At 44.8% G+C, this 15,204-nt stretch overlaps 1 protein-coding gene across 5 annotated transcripts; it reads right to left on the bottom strand.

The window, feature by feature from the left end:
* Window positions 1-374: 374 nt before the first annotated feature.
* Window positions 375-15,018, bottom strand: efhc2 (EF-hand domain (C-terminal) containing 2). 5 transcript variants are annotated; one of them, XM_035604319.2, is made up of 16 exons: window positions 13,626-13,721; window positions 12,474-12,662; window positions 12,178-12,328; window positions 11,840-12,063; window positions 10,633-10,884; window positions 9,976-10,083; window positions 9,744-9,882; window positions 8,582-8,747; window positions 8,353-8,495; window positions 8,005-8,201; window positions 7,743-7,876; window positions 7,436-7,630; window positions 5,983-6,075; window positions 5,684-5,783; window positions 622-767; window positions 375-435 (listed from the first exon to the last, which is right to left on the bottom strand). In XM_035604319.2, exons 1-15 carry the CDS (start codon window positions 13,695-13,697, stop codon window positions 642-644), a joined length of 2,289 nt encoding a protein of 762 aa, XP_035460212.2. In that variant the 5' UTR covers window positions 13,698-13,721; the 3' UTR covers window positions 375-435; window positions 622-641. The 5 variants fall into 5 exon arrangements, with proteins under 5 accessions (XP_035460212.2, XP_035460208.2, XP_047193380.1 ...); XM_035604315.2 differs by lacking the exons at window positions 375-435; window positions 622-767 and adding exons at window positions 4,824-5,103; window positions 14,966-15,018; XM_047337424.1 differs by lacking the exons at window positions 375-435; window positions 622-767 and adding exons at window positions 4,824-5,103; window positions 14,972-14,996 and having other exon boundaries at window positions 13,626-13,724.
* Window positions 15,019-15,204: the final 186 nt, after the last annotated feature.

The following is a 15,204-nucleotide window of genomic DNA, read 5'->3' as shown; positions in this document are numbered from 1 at the left end:
CAACGCAGGCTCTGATTACAGTGGCGCCTCAACCTGAACAACCTGTGCCTTTTTATAGTCTTAACACTGACACACACACACACTCGTAATGAGGCCGTCGCTGCTGGTAGATTTAAGCTCTGACGCTCCCTTAATGCCCCCGACTTTCTCCTCTGAGTGTTGAATTTTAATATAAAAGAAGTGGAAAGCCTCTCACACCTCGGCTAAAGCGCGACAGTCCTTAAGATCCAAACGAGCCGCACCACACTGCACACGCTCTCAAGATATCAGTCCCCTGAATGTGCCGGATTTTGTCCCCCCCCCATCAAGATCCATGAATTATTCCATTGGAAATCTGTGAAAAATTCCTGGATCTGCCCCTTTATCCACAATCTGCCCGTGTCCCGTCCTTCCACTGCGTCTTGTGGAAATCCATTCAGGAGTTTTTGCGTAATCCTGCTGACAAACAAACAAACACACAACGGAAGCTAATAAAAAAAAACTATCATCATCATCAGAAACAAAACAGGACATCAAAATAAGTTTGTTACATTTTGTTTGTATGAAAAGTGCAGTATAAATAAAGTCTGATTGATTGATCTGTGTCCTCAGAGCTTTTCTGGGTCGTGTAAATGGTTTCACCTCCCGACGCGCGTCTACGTCTACGTGGAAGCTGCCGAGTCCCCGACGACGTCGGAGGGAACGCTGAAGACGTCGGCCAGCAGAGCGGAGCAGTCGATGTCATTCACCGCGACCCCGGGGGCGTCGAACCTCGCGTTCACGTCGCCCTGGAGGCGACAAGAGATGCACACAGTCACAACACACACGTCTCTGACGACATCACGGCTCCGGCTGCAGCTGACGATTACTTTCATCATCGGTCAGTCTGTCGTTTACTTTCAACATTAATCGATTCGTTGTTTGGTCCATAAAATGTTGATCGTGTTTCCTGAACTCCAAGATGACGGGTCTCTTTGGTCCCCACAGCGAAGAGATTCAGTTCAAGAAACCAATTCACTAATTTTTTCATGAAAACTACTTAAACCGACCATCATAATAGTTGGCGACGAATTCAGTATAGTCGATTACTAATCGATTTATTGTTGCAACTTGTTCAGTGTTGCCAATAATGTTATGGTGCGAGTTTGGTTGCTGGTACATTTGTGCTTATTCGTGCGAATAACGCAGATATTTGCGCGTTCGTCCTTTCTCTTTCTGCCACAATCCTCCTCAGAACAAACACGCAAACACGCTGCACACACACAGTTACAGTAGTTGTATCCTCCATTCATGATACGATGTCTGGACGTCTGACGACAGTGACGGAGGGAGGATCTCAACGCTAATCGACTATCGCGTCGCCCAAATATTTCGCTCAAGTTCAAATATTTCAACTCGAGCGACTGACGTGAATTTTGCGAAATCACTGAATGTGGATTGGCTGCACAGCGAAGCAAATCGCGGTACAGTGGGTGACATCGCTTCTTTTCCGCCAATCAGCATTGACTTGCGTGATGTCACCCACTGCACTTTGATCTGCTTCGCTGTGCAGCGGAACGTGGTTATTCAAATTGCTGCAGCATTTTCTTTGATGCCTTTATTATGTAAGGGAACGATGATCGTGATCATCTAAGTACTTGATAAAGGGGATGTGGTTTGGTTTGGTTTTTCAAGAGCAAAGACAGGGAGTGAAATGCTGACATAGCCCAGCAGGCATTTCATACTGACAGAGAGCAAAGAGAATGAAGAGATTTTTTGAATTTATTAAGCCGGAGCCGTCCGACGACCTCATGGCTGTGATGGATGAAGATGTAATCCTCGTCCACCAAGACAACCAGGTAGGCCTGCAACCAACAATTATTTTCATTATCGATTATTATCGTAGCTGTTTGGACCATAAAATGTTGATCGTGTTTCCCAAACCCCAAGATGATGTTGTGTTTTTCCAACACACCAAAGATATTCAGTTTAGTGTCACAGAGGAGCAAAGAAACCAGAAAATATTCATATTGAAGAAGCTGAAATAAGAAGAATTATGACTTTTTTTTCTGAAAAATTACTCGAGCCGATTAATCCATTATTTAAAAAAAGTTGGAGTTAATTTAGTAGTTGATTACTAATCGATTCACTGTTGCAGCTCTACAGTCGGGTCCTGTGCGAGAAACTCCACGATCAAAGAGAAGAAATCAACGACCTCAAGAAAATCATCAAATGTCTTCGGAAAGACATCGAGCGCTCCAGAAAAACGAAAAGAGATGTTCTCCATCCAGAGCTCGCCGTGCTTCAGGCTGAAAACACACAGCTCAAGATTAAGTTGAACAAGAGCAAATGTGCAGAAACCAAGTGTAAGAGAGACCTTCAGCAGCTGAACAGCAACATGAGAGACTTGAAGAACCACTACATCACTCTGAAACGAGGAAACATGTCTTTGGAAGAAGAAAATATGGATTTGGAAAAGACCATTCACATGATGAGGCTACAGAGTGAAAATGAAAGACGACACACCGTTCAGGAAGCCGACGAGCCGACGAGCCGAGTTCTGCGGGACATGATGACGGACCAATGTGAGGCCGGTGGTCTCACGGCTGGGATGGTTGAAAAGGTAATGTTTAAAAGGTTCAGTAGCCAGACCAAAGAAATCCACGACCTCAAGAAAATCATCGAAGGTTTTCGGAGGGACATCGAGCGACCCAGAAACAGGAAGAAATGTGTCCTCCGGCCGGAAAACGCCGCGCCCCGAGCTAAAAACAAGGCTCTCGAAGAACGAGTTGACGCCCTGCGAACGCAAAATAAGGGGACGTGCAAAGACGTGAAGGGCCTTCGGGAACGTAACGCAGAGGTGGAGATTATGTTGAACCAGAGCAAATACGCAGAAACCGAGGGGAAGACGGATCTTAAAGACTTGAAAAACCACAACATGATTCTGAAACAAGAAAACGCGTCTTTGGAACAACAAAACAGAGATTTGGAAAAGACCCTTCACGAGATGAGGCTACGAGCTGACGATGAAAGACCACAAAACGAGGCTCTGCGTGAAACCATTCAGGAGGCCGACGGGCCGACGGGCCAAGTTCTGCGGGACACGATCGCAAAACAGTACGAGGACTTGCAACAGGAAACCAAAAGCATTGCGCGAGAACTAGAGGAGCTTCAGTGCAAACACTACGCGATGGAGCAGGAAAACGAGTCGATGAGGAACCGCCACACGGCTCTGGAGAGAGACCTTCAGGTCTTCGAACACAACTACAACGCAACGGCGTCAAAGTGTGAAGACTTGCAACGAAAAGTCCAAAATGTTGTGCAAGAACTTAAGGTACTGGACCACGACAAAGACTCGGTAAGCAAACAACACAAATCCCTGGAACAAGAGCTCGACGAAGTCGAGAAAGAGTTGAGTGATAGACTCGTCAATTTCTCTGCGATACGAGAAATTGAAAATACTGCGCAAGAACTGAAACGGGCGATGGCGAAAGACACCGAGGCCCTGGAAAGACAGAAAGCTAGAAGAGTTCAAGAAAAGGTTCTTCAATGGAGAAGGATTCATCAGATGAATACAGGGATACTTAGAGCTCAACAGTGACCACCCCACCTTTTGAATGGCTGCAGTTCCGGAAGGGAATTTCCCATTCATCCATTCATTCATCCATTCACTGCATTGATGTTTCATAAAATCCTGATATGAAGAGTTTAAAGCCTGGAACCAAGAAAATGAACCACGAGATGAATCGTCACCATAGAACAATTAATTCGGAGCAAAGGTACAAGACTGTGTACGTAATTATTTTAAGAGTGAAGGAACTACTCGTCCCATAAACCATTGCTAATGCCTTTGCAAAGACTTCCAATCATCATCCCTATGGTGTTTATATTGTGGTGTGTAGTAAACGTTTCGATGGTAACAGCGAGCTCCACCAATCAGTGAGTTCGATGTTACACTTTAGGATTGTGGGTAGTGTAGTGCTTCTCAATGACATCGCGAACGAAGGACGTTTTTCTTAAAACAAGGTGGATTTCAAACAGACTTGTGGCTTACCATCGTTTCACAACCTTGTAGCTCGTGGTAAGTCGTAAGGACGCTTCACTGTTGAGCTCTACATATATCAAGATTTGTGCTGCAATAAATCTGTCAGTTGTTCCAACTTCATATTCAACTCCTCTTGTTATTCAAGTCAGTTCGCTCCTCGTAGCTCGTTAGATGTGAGCCTCCCAGTTTACTCCCATTGGTTGAGACAACAGGTGCTTCATGGACATGTGCACAGTCAATACTGATTGGCCGAAAAGTATCTTATATCACCAAAAAACGTGACATCAGTGGAAACATTAGTTCTGCTAATTGTTGCCTTCCCTTCATGATTTTAATATTGTTGTTGCGTCTCCTTGATGAAGCTGACGAAATATTTAGAAGAACTTGAATATATTGTCCAAAACTATGTGTTCATATGTGAGTTAAATAAAGTGAGGTGGACCCGACCTCCGTGTGAGTCTCCATGTCGTGTTGAATATGGTTGTTGAACTTAACGGTCCAGAATACGTTGCGTTCCCGTTGAACAAATGGGATCAGCGGTGTGCCACCATGAAGTGAAAATTAAAAAAATTACACACTGGGTCTTTAATTTGGAATATGATCTGCGCGTGCATATATTGCAACAGACAGATATTAATTTGCCGCTAACGGTATTGAAGAAATGAACGTGTGCATCTATGAAACTTCGCTATTCCCAATCCTGAGGAGAGATGTCGCAGAGACTTAACGGGTCGAGAGTCTGTCTGGTTGTACTTCACCAAAATGGGAGACGACACTCGTTGGCACGGATGCGTTCAAACAGAAAACACGGAAAAATTTATTTTTAGAACTCAGGGCCAAATGTATAGTTTATTAGAAGCTTGACATTCACAAGACCGATAAATGCACAGCAACCAAGGGAGAGAGAGAGAGGAAGCAAAAATGATGTACAGCAAGTAATATAGAAGGAGGGAGGGTAAGAAAGTGACAAAGAGTGAGAGGTACAAGGTCATGTCCGAGTATTCACAATCAGCGATGAGAGGGCTCCTGCCAAACACGTCCACCTCCTCATCTACTGTCAGATCACAGTGCTTCTCAAAGTCCTCGTGAACTGTAGCAGTCTGACAGGGAGAGAGAGAGAGCGGAGGGGGAATGAGATGAGGGAAGAGCCAAAGCAAAGAAAAGAAAGAAAGAAGGAAAGACAGAAAGACAGAAAGAAAAGGGTTACCTTGGATCTTTGAAAGGAGGGAAGAGTAGTTGAGCAGAGACTGAGCGACTAGTTTGGGCTTAGAACCCGACGAGGAAAAGAGCAGCTGGAAAACCATAATCAGGGCGTGAGTAAGTACTGCGTTCACACACACACACACACACACACACACACACACACACACACACACACACACACACACACACACACACACACACACACACACACACACACACACACACACACACACACACACACACACACACACACACACACACACACACACACACACACACACACACAGAGACAGACAGACAGACAGACAGACAGACAGACAGATCCCCTCCAGTCTCATTCTGTCTCTGGTGTCCTGCCACGGTGCATCTCTCTCCTGATCACCTGTTTCTGTTTAGATCTGACTTTGGCAAACACGTTACTTAGAAAAGGAAAGACTGTTGGGTCTTGGCGGGGGTATGAGCTCTACACTGTCTTACCTTTATGCCGTCGTCTGCCATTATGGGGGGAGCAGGGTGCTCCACCCAGTTGATACCAGCGAGGAAGGCATCGTAGTCCATCTCGTCCCCATCTGCAAACCTTCAGACAAGCACGCGTCCAAATTAGAAACAGGTACATAAACGAGGTCCAGGCCAAAAACACACTCAGAGAATCATTTCTGGCCAAAGACTCTGGGCTATAATTTACAATCAAGTGAAAAACAAATCACTCATTTGGCTCTGCACACGCGGCGGCGGCAGCCTTGAAACGTTCCTTGGGGTGAGTAGTGGGCTCTTACTTGCTGAGCAGATCTTCAAGCAGGTCGTCGGGCAGCGGAAGTCGGGACCCCTTGCAGATGGTCCTCGTCTCTTTGGTGGAGAGACGGCCCGTTCTGGAGACGCAAGGACAAGCAGACACACGGGCATCAAACATAAGATGAAATTGTAAAAATTTAGGCTAGTATGTCTTTTTGACCAATCTTGCTCATTTGTAATAGAAATTTGTATCTTAATACTTTAAGGCGACATTCCAAATTTGGTGTTAATAGGAATGAAAATGTGAAAAGTTTTATTCATATAACTGTTTTTCAGTTTTTTGCTAATTAGCGCAAGATGTTGTTACAAAATGTTGTCACCTTGTGCACGTTGCGCTGTAATTAAGGCCCAAAATCAGTTTTTTGGGCCTTAATTAAAGTGCCACCATGTGGCCGATTTGAATAATTACGGAATACGGAACGAGAATAAAAATGATTTATATGGCCCAACACAAACACAAAAGGGTTCTACCCCCCGTCGGGGTTTGAACCCTAAAAAAATAAAAAGCCGTTGTACGACGGCTTGTGTGTTTGCGTGAGGTATTTTAATGAGGCTCCCCGGAGGCTGGAATCTACTACAAACTGAAAACAATCCACACTTCAGGATATTCTATAGCTTCATAAACACGGAGCAGGTTCTCATCATTAGTCGGTGATGACATGTGCAACACATGAGAGGAAACATGTCATCGGCAGCGTGAGCCGACCTTCGTTTATATCTTATAAAAGCACTTTTTATATTGATATATTATTTATAGAAAACTCACTTCTCAGTCGGAATTTGTATGAAGACAATGTGTGTGTGTGTGTGTGTGTGAAACAGAGGATTCTTGTCCTCAGTTGTTTTTCCTCAGTAATGCCAGACGGGTCCAGGGGCTGATTCCTGTCACACCTTCGTCATTACAGGGACGTTGATGACGCTAACCGACGGTGTCACAACGTGGCGGCCATTACACAAGGATGACGCCAGCTCGACCTCGGGCCACACTGTCGACCGTCCATTTTGAGATTGTCCCTTTTTAAAGCCATTTCAAAAGTCTGGGTAGTGAAAACATTTGAAAACACAGACGACAGACAAACTCACAGAGGCAAACCGTGTGTGTGTGTGTCCTCATACCATACAGGTCTTCAGGGTTCATCTGGTTCCAATGCTCCACTTTCACACTGCTGGAACTAATCGTTGCTCTGAGATATGGGGCCACTGGCTGCACGATTGATGTCTTGTTGTGACGCTATCGGCCCTAGTGTGTGTGTGTGTGTGTGTGTGTGTGTGTGTGTGTGTGTGTGTGTGTGTTCCTTTTGCAACAGTATATTGTCTGGAGCCAACATCTGTGTGTGTGTGTGTGTGTGTGTGTGTGTGTGTGTATCTGTGTGTGTGTGTGTGTGTGTGTGTGTGTGTGTGTGTGTGTGTGTGTGTGTGTGTGTGCGTGTCGCCTACCTGTGCCGGTCGCTGTGCACGCAGGCCTTGACCATGTCGGTGAAGGCTATGAAGTGCTTCTTCCGCAGGAGGTCCTGGGCCACGGCCAGCTTCAGGCCCACGTCGGCCTCGGGCGTCATGCGCTCGCTGAAGCGTCGGCCCACCACCAGCACCTCGTGCTCCGACAGGCCGCAGTCCAGGCCCGTCAGCAGGCTCCTGCGGCGCAAAGACACGCAGATCATGTACAGAATTTCTCCCTCTTCCTCCGACTGAGACTCTGATCCTCCTGGACAGGCGGAACTATGATAGTCTGTTACTGTCACTGTACCTGAACGACTCGTAGGGGATGAAGCCGTTGCTGCCGGGGTCACTAAGAGTCAGAAACTTCCGGATCTCGCTCCGTTTCTCCTCCGGAACGGCACGTAGTTTGTTGAGGATGTTGGCCACGTCGGCTTTGGGGAACTTTAGACGATCGAGCAAAACACAAACATAATCACATGTAGCAAAACACCTCCGATACAACACACAGCCAACAGGCGATGGTTTGAAAAGTTAGAACCGCAGACGGGAGACGGACTCTCCCTTCTCACCTCGTCGGCGTGCGTCTCCATGTAGCTGAAGGTGTATTCGTCGGTGTCCAGCAGCCTGAAGTGGTGGCTGTTGATGCAGAGGGAGGCGCCCACGTACAGGTCCTGGGCTACGAAGTACTCGGACGGGTCGCTCTTGTACAGCTCCTGGTCGGGCTTCCTCACGCGGCCGCGCTCCAGGAACTTTCCACCGATGACACCTGCAGCACAAATTGCGAGAGAGGCGTTCTTCATTTCGCCTTTTTTCTTCTTACTTCTTTTTCTACTTTTTTTTTTTTTTTACACCTGACTTGGGGCTGGACCACATTTAAAATTCACTATTTCTAAAACTTTCAATTTACATCTTCCCACCTGAGTTCCTCTGCGGGCGTTCCAGCACGCTGATGGTGTCGTCACTGAGGTAGAAGGAGATGAAGAACACCCGCTCTCTGTCGACCGGATCGTTGCTCACCAACGCCGCTCGGAAAATCAGCACATTACTGTCGAGGCCGCATCTAGTGGTACGTTAAAAAAAAATCAGAGTTGGGATCTAACACTAATACACACACACTGTATATCACAGTTAAATGTCTCATCCGACCTGTCTTTCTCCATGAACTTGCGGAAGTCTTTCTGTGGGCGCTTGGGCAGCAGGCCCCAGCAGAAGCTGAGCGAGTCCTCCTCGGAGCCGAAGCCGTTGTAGGGGGGCACGAGCCTCGCGGGCTTCGGGACGGCGGGAGATTTGTACTTGATCGGGTTGAAGTCCTCTGAGGAGGAAGGAGAAAGAAAACATTTAGAAAGAAGAAGGAAACCAGGGGGGTCGGAGGGCGGCAGGTAATTCATCCATGCGGTGCCACGGCAGCCGCTTGGGTCTGACCTCTGACCGCTCAGAGTCAGACGGGACCCTCCATCACTGTGGCCCGTCACCGGGGGGCTCTGCCTGGTTTACCACTGTGACTAATGCCTGCGCCGGGTGACGGACACATCCAGGAGCTGCTCAGGTTCCTCCTGCAGGGGGGAAAAACACCACCAGGGCTGGACGGTGGTGCTGGACTATTATAGTGGTTCTTATATCCATCGGACACAGGCACACGGAGAGAACCAGAATATTAGACAATGTACAGAATAACAAAAGCCTCCTGCACCATTGGCCTCAGGAACCAGGTTTGTTCTCTTGCTCTTACTGCCCCCAAGTGTTCAAAGTGATGCGATGCAGGGACGAGCAACAGATGACTGAGGATTTCACAACTGTGTGTGTGAATTAAGTAGAGCTGCAACAGTAAATCGATTAGTAATCGACTACTAAATTAATCGCCAACTATTTTGATAATCGATTAATCGGCTGAAGTAGTTTTCCCCCCTGCTGTTGTAAACGCTTCTGACCCGGAGACAATCTCCTGCTGCGACCGGCAAACTCTGGGGGAAAAAAGGTCGGGACCCAATTTTTCTGGACATTTTGTGGAGGGTTCATGTCTGAAAGCAGCTGAAGAGAAAAGTCAAACTGCTGCAGGAGAAGAAGAAGCGGGTGTGAATGTACGCATCATAATTTAAGAGATCAGTGTCTATGGACAGTCTTTCTTTTTTTCTATTTACTTTTCCTCCATTTTTCTGTCCTTGGCCTAAATATATATTTCTTTATTCTGTTGACAGTATGATGAACTAATGTTTTTTAAAAGAAACAGTCCAAAACCTTTTCCTGAGCAATATTAAAAAAAAAAAAAAAAGAAAAGATGAATAATCGACAACGCAGCACTGGTGGTCACCTATGCCGTGTTTGGAGCGGTAGTAGTCTTTGGTGAAGTCGTCGCAGTCGGCGATGAGAAGTTTCCTGCCGAACACGTTCAGCTGCCCACCCAACGTCAGATCAACGTCCTTATAGAACTCCTCGTGGCCGTCGGCAATCTGACAGAAAGAGGGAGAGACATGAGTGAGGAACCAAACTCAAATAACATGTAATTAATATCGCCAAAGTCGTTGAGATGACGGGGGTCGTACTTTGAGCCTGTCCAAGATGTAGCGTTGTCCGTGACTTTCCGAGTTGAACACGTTGAGCACCGTGCGGTCGGTGGTCTGTCCGGGCTGCTTCATCGGGGCCGGAGCGTTCTGCACACAGACATAAAAACAAACGGCCGGAGTCACAAAGACGATTAAATCACATCCGAGGCGGTGAAGAAGTGATCAGTGTTTAAAGGAACGTGGTGGTTTCCCATTGGATGGTGGATCAAGCTTTAGGGCCTGACATTTACTGAAAAGGCATCGGATCAAGCAGAACTACTGGACTGGAGAAACACACACACGCACGCACGCACGCGCACGCACACGCACACGATTGAGGCCTGGCTGTCTTTCAGGATGAATTAGGCCTCTGTGGGTAACTGGAGGAGAAGCCAAAATGCTTGAGGGAGTCTGGCTGCTGCAGCCAGGTCCTGTCAGAGGGAACCAATTCGCCGTGAAGGAAGTTGCAGAGCGAGAGAGAGATGAAGAGGAATTGTCCAACCAGAGAGAGATTCTGGAACAACCGTCTGCAAATGTACGACGTATGAGACGATCTGTGAAACACAACCTTCTACTCCTTAAACATTCCTCACTGCCCCTGAAAACTTATACACATTTCCCTTTCTCTTCCCGTCTTCCAGTCGCGGTGCCTCCCACCTTGGGAAGTTTGCCGCGGTGCAGGAACTTGGCCACGACGTCTCGGCCCGAGTTCGGGGCGAACACCTCCCGCAGCTCCAGGGTGTCGTCGGCCAGGTAGTAGAGCATGATGAGGTCCCGCGGGTCGCCGAACATGCTCCCCGTGTCGTCCCAGAAGCAGTAGAAGCGCAGCACTTGGCCGTCCAGGTCCAGGAACTGTTTGAGCGTGTCTTGACGCTCGTACGGCCGAAGTGGATCCATGCGTTTGTCGATCTGGATGAAGGAAATGAGGAGATCACACACGAGACGCACAAGAAATGTTTAGTCAAAGAAAATTTTTTTTTTTTACACTCAGAACAAGAGGAGAAACATTTTTTAAGTAAAAAAATACATGAAAAACGATTAAAAAAAATAAGTACCAATAAAAGTAAAATGAAAAAGATATATATTTTCTTCAGGGGAGGATTGTGAGTGGTTTTGAAATAAGGCATCATTAGTGTTAAAAAGATTATTTGGTTAAATTATTTTCTTGATTTAAAAGAAAATTCAAAATACAAACTGGCCTCTTTTTTATATTCTCTATAAATCATAAATATAATATAGATAGAAACTGTTCATCAACTATTTGAATTAATACACTGATTTACAGTGAAAGGAGTGTACTGTTGATGATTAATAGACTTAAGTATTTAACACTTCCCCAAAACAACTAAGATTTAAAAAAGAGTTTAGGCAAAAAACTTTGTTATGATCAAAAAAGTGAAACGTATGGTATTAGGGCTGCAACTAACGGTTATTTTCATTATCAATTTATCTGTTGATTCTTCTTGATTAATCGATGATGTTGTTTGGTCCATAAAATGTCACAAAATGGTGAAAACATTTTGATCGTGTTTCCCAAAACTCCAAGATGATGTTTTGTTTTGTCCACACACCAAAGATATTTAGTTTAATGTCACAGAGGAGCGAAGAAACCAGAACATATTCATATTTAAGAAGCTGAAATCAGAGAACTTTTTTTCCAATAAAAACTACTTGAACCGATTAATCGCTTATCCAAATAGTTAAAAGATGAAGTGTTGCAGCTCTAAAAAGTCTGTGATGTTGTGTTAACTTTTTGTAAAGCTTGATTCTGCTTTGATATTTTTTTTTAATTGAGCATTCCTTACGAAAATAAAAAAAATCTGACTCTGAAACACATCGGCTGTGACTGTGACGCGTCCTGTACCTGTTCCCGGAGGATGCTGTAGGGGTCGTCGGGCACGGCAGTGGAGTCGTTTAGGCGCACGCCGAGTTTCGTGAGGAACCCCCTGGTGTATGGGTCACAGCTGGTCACGGTGAACGTGCGAGAGTACATCACCAACTGCTGGTTAATGTTGAAATGGAAAATGTTGTAGAACTGGTCGCCGTTCGGGGGCGGCAGTGGGACGCGGTGGCGACGAATGAGCGTTCCTGCCACAAAGAAGAAAAAAGACACAGCGGTGAGATTAATCTGTATCTCAGTGCAGCGTACTGTCTGTTTAATTTCCTTTTATATCACAAACAATGTGGATCATCGTTTTTCACCTTGAATGAGGCCGCTGTTCTTGAACTGTGGCTCCACCACCTGTATGGTGTCGTCTTCCAGGTAGAAGTAGATGTTACATTTTCTGATTCTGAACTTCTCATCCCGGGCCCCGGGCACGGCCTCATCGAAGAACGCCTCAAAACACAAAACCTGGCGGGGGAGACAAAAACAAAAAAAAAATCAAATTATTGATTATGGATTTTCAATAGTGATAATCAAATTATATTACTAGGGCACCGTTGGTAACATGCTGGTAACTGTGGATGTTAAACTGATCCATTCCAAAACACGTCACCTGTTTGTCGAAGGCGACCCACAACGGTACACCGCCGCCTCGTCCTTCCGGGTAGACGGAATATTTCGGTCGAATCTTCTGGCCGACGAGCAGCTCTCCACCAATGCCCGGCCTCTCCGACGCCGCCAGCATCGAGACTCCGTTGGGGACGTCGAAATGATGGGACTTGTGGAACTTCTCCTTCCCGAGCTGAAGCGCAGACGGAGAGAAAAGCAAGAGTGATTATCTCGGAGGTGCATTATTGTGAAAGTCAATCTTAGAAACTCTTCATCATCTTTGTTTACTTTGAAGAAACATCTTAAACATTGATGGATGTTTGGCTTTTAACACTTCCTGTTTATTTTGGACACGTGTACATTCTGACTTTACAACTTTACTGGACAAATAGATAATGGATATGAGATATTTTATTGTACAGAATAAACAAAAAAAGTTAATTTATATTTACATTTTACATAACATTAATCATATTTATTTTCTATAATTCAAGTACTATTGTACTTGATTTGTGTTTTTATTTATAGTTTATTTATTACCAAGTTTATGGTGGAACGAAAAAATATCAACCTTCACTTATATTTCTTTGTCAGAAGGTTTGATAATGACATCTTAGGAATCATTAACAGATTAACAGATTATTGTACAAACATACATATATTTTAACATATCAGATATCTTGTACTCCCTAGTATTGATATCGAGACCAAAAAATCTAAATCGGTCGGGCTCTCGCTTGTGTCTACACAAACATACAATTTATTATAATAAGTATATTTTTAATGCATAAATTATTCAGCAAAGAATAAAAAAACAAACTTATTTTGAATGCTGAGTGGTTGAAAAACATTTTTTTTATTAAATAATGTATTCCTCAAAAGACATTTTTATTATTACTGTTTTATAAAGCTCATTAAACTTGTTAGAGCTTAACAAAAACCTAACGTGTTGATTTCCTAAATTTTACTTTTCTAATTATATTTGGTCACTTCCGCTTCATCTGTTGAGTCCATGTTAGCTAGTAGCACGAACTCCCACACACACTCATTTAGCTCTGTGATGTTAGCTTAGCTAGCGTTAGCTCCGACTCTGACCGAGGCTAACATCAAAAACAACTCGTGTGAAATATAAATATTAAAACAGAGAAAAACGTACGTGTTTGTTGCGGGAGTTTCCCGGTAGAAACGGTAACGCCATGGCGGTGGTTGACGCGACAGGTCGATTCATTTCAGTCCAGCTCGACGAAAACCTCTGAAAATCAAAGGGGGGGGGGGATAAAGAGATATGTGATGATAATGAATAATAAAACGCCACTCAAGTGAGAGATTGTGAGAGTATTGTAATGTTCGGGTGAAGTTCTCGCGGGGTGTGCTCCCGACTCCTGTCGTGGCTGACGTCACCGTGAGATCAATGAGGACATCAGAGGCGCCGCGCACCTATCGGGATCCAACGAGGCTTCAAACGGCGTCGCCTGCCGAATAAATGACCAATCAGAGTTGTGAGGCTAGCCGGGTCCAACTTTTCGACCAATCACAGAGCCGATAGCTGATGGCTACTGCTGAACTGAGCAGCTATGTTGTGTAGCCACGCTAACGCTGCCTTCAGGTAGTATCGGGATTATGATAAATATGTGTCGCCGACTTGGAAATTGCACATGAACGCCCCCTCAATTCGTAGTTAGGAGGGGGGGGGATAATGCTAGTCTAAAGGTTCTACTCCCCACTTGTGTGAAGTTGGAATTATGAAAATGTCACGTTCAGGAGCTTTGTTGTTGGAACGAATTGGAAAAAATGGCAAAATGGCTGACGTAATAACTTTGCACCTGCAAGCAGACTGTAGTCAATTGGATATAACGATACATAAAGTTGGTCTATATCAATTAATGTCCACATAAATTACAGATTAAAATGTATGTACACAAAGAACAGCTAATACCTGTTACACTGATAAAAAATAAAGAATTACGCACCATGATCCATTGTCCTGGTCGTCCCAACTCCGAAACTCAGGTATTACAAATTATCTTAGACTTTCCCCCACTGGTAATTACGACTTGAGAGGGCCGCTCATGCACAATTTCCAAGTTGGCAACTCATATAATTAACAATAATTCCGATACCACATGAAGGCAGCATCGTTTTGTTACCGAGTTGGGGGTGACCGAACCATTCAACATGGCGGAGAAGAGGACGGATTCAGTAGTGGGTGTATAATTCTTCAATTGTTTAAAAGTGCATGAAGTATTAGCTGTTGCTGTAGCCATTTATTTTAATTCCTTCCGACAACAAAGCACTTGACGTGACATTCTCGAAATTCCAACTTGTTCCTGAAGGCAGCACAACGTTAAAGATAGTTAAGCGAAACGCCAACAATGGAGGTGCCAAGAGATCATACTGCAATATCCATTTGTGTACAGTCATGTAACATATCTGCCTCCTCAGTGAAATGACCCACCAGTCGCTACAGATTAATGTATTTAGAAACAACTCACTCACCTGCTGCTGCTGCTGCTGCCAGGGCTTCAACTGTTACTGCTGTCACTGGTTGCCATGGAAACAGTTTGTTGGGGGGCAACGCACAAGACGGAAGGGGCCAGTACAAAGTGAGAATTACATTAAAACACAAAGTTATTAAATACTATTACTAAGTATTACTGAAATATTATCAAATATGAGATGTTAATCAACAAAAAAATAACTAACAACTCAGTAACACGTTTTAGATATATACAAAT

The sequence above is a fragment of the Scophthalmus maximus genome, chromosome 14 (assembly GCF_022379125.1).
Source record: "Scophthalmus maximus strain ysfricsl-2021 chromosome 14, ASM2237912v1, whole genome shotgun sequence".
NCBI lineage: Eukaryota > Metazoa > Chordata > Actinopteri > Pleuronectiformes > Scophthalmidae > Scophthalmus > Scophthalmus maximus.
The sequence above is the reverse complement of the archived record's forward strand: the minus strand, read 5'-3'. Positions and strand labels throughout refer to the sequence as shown.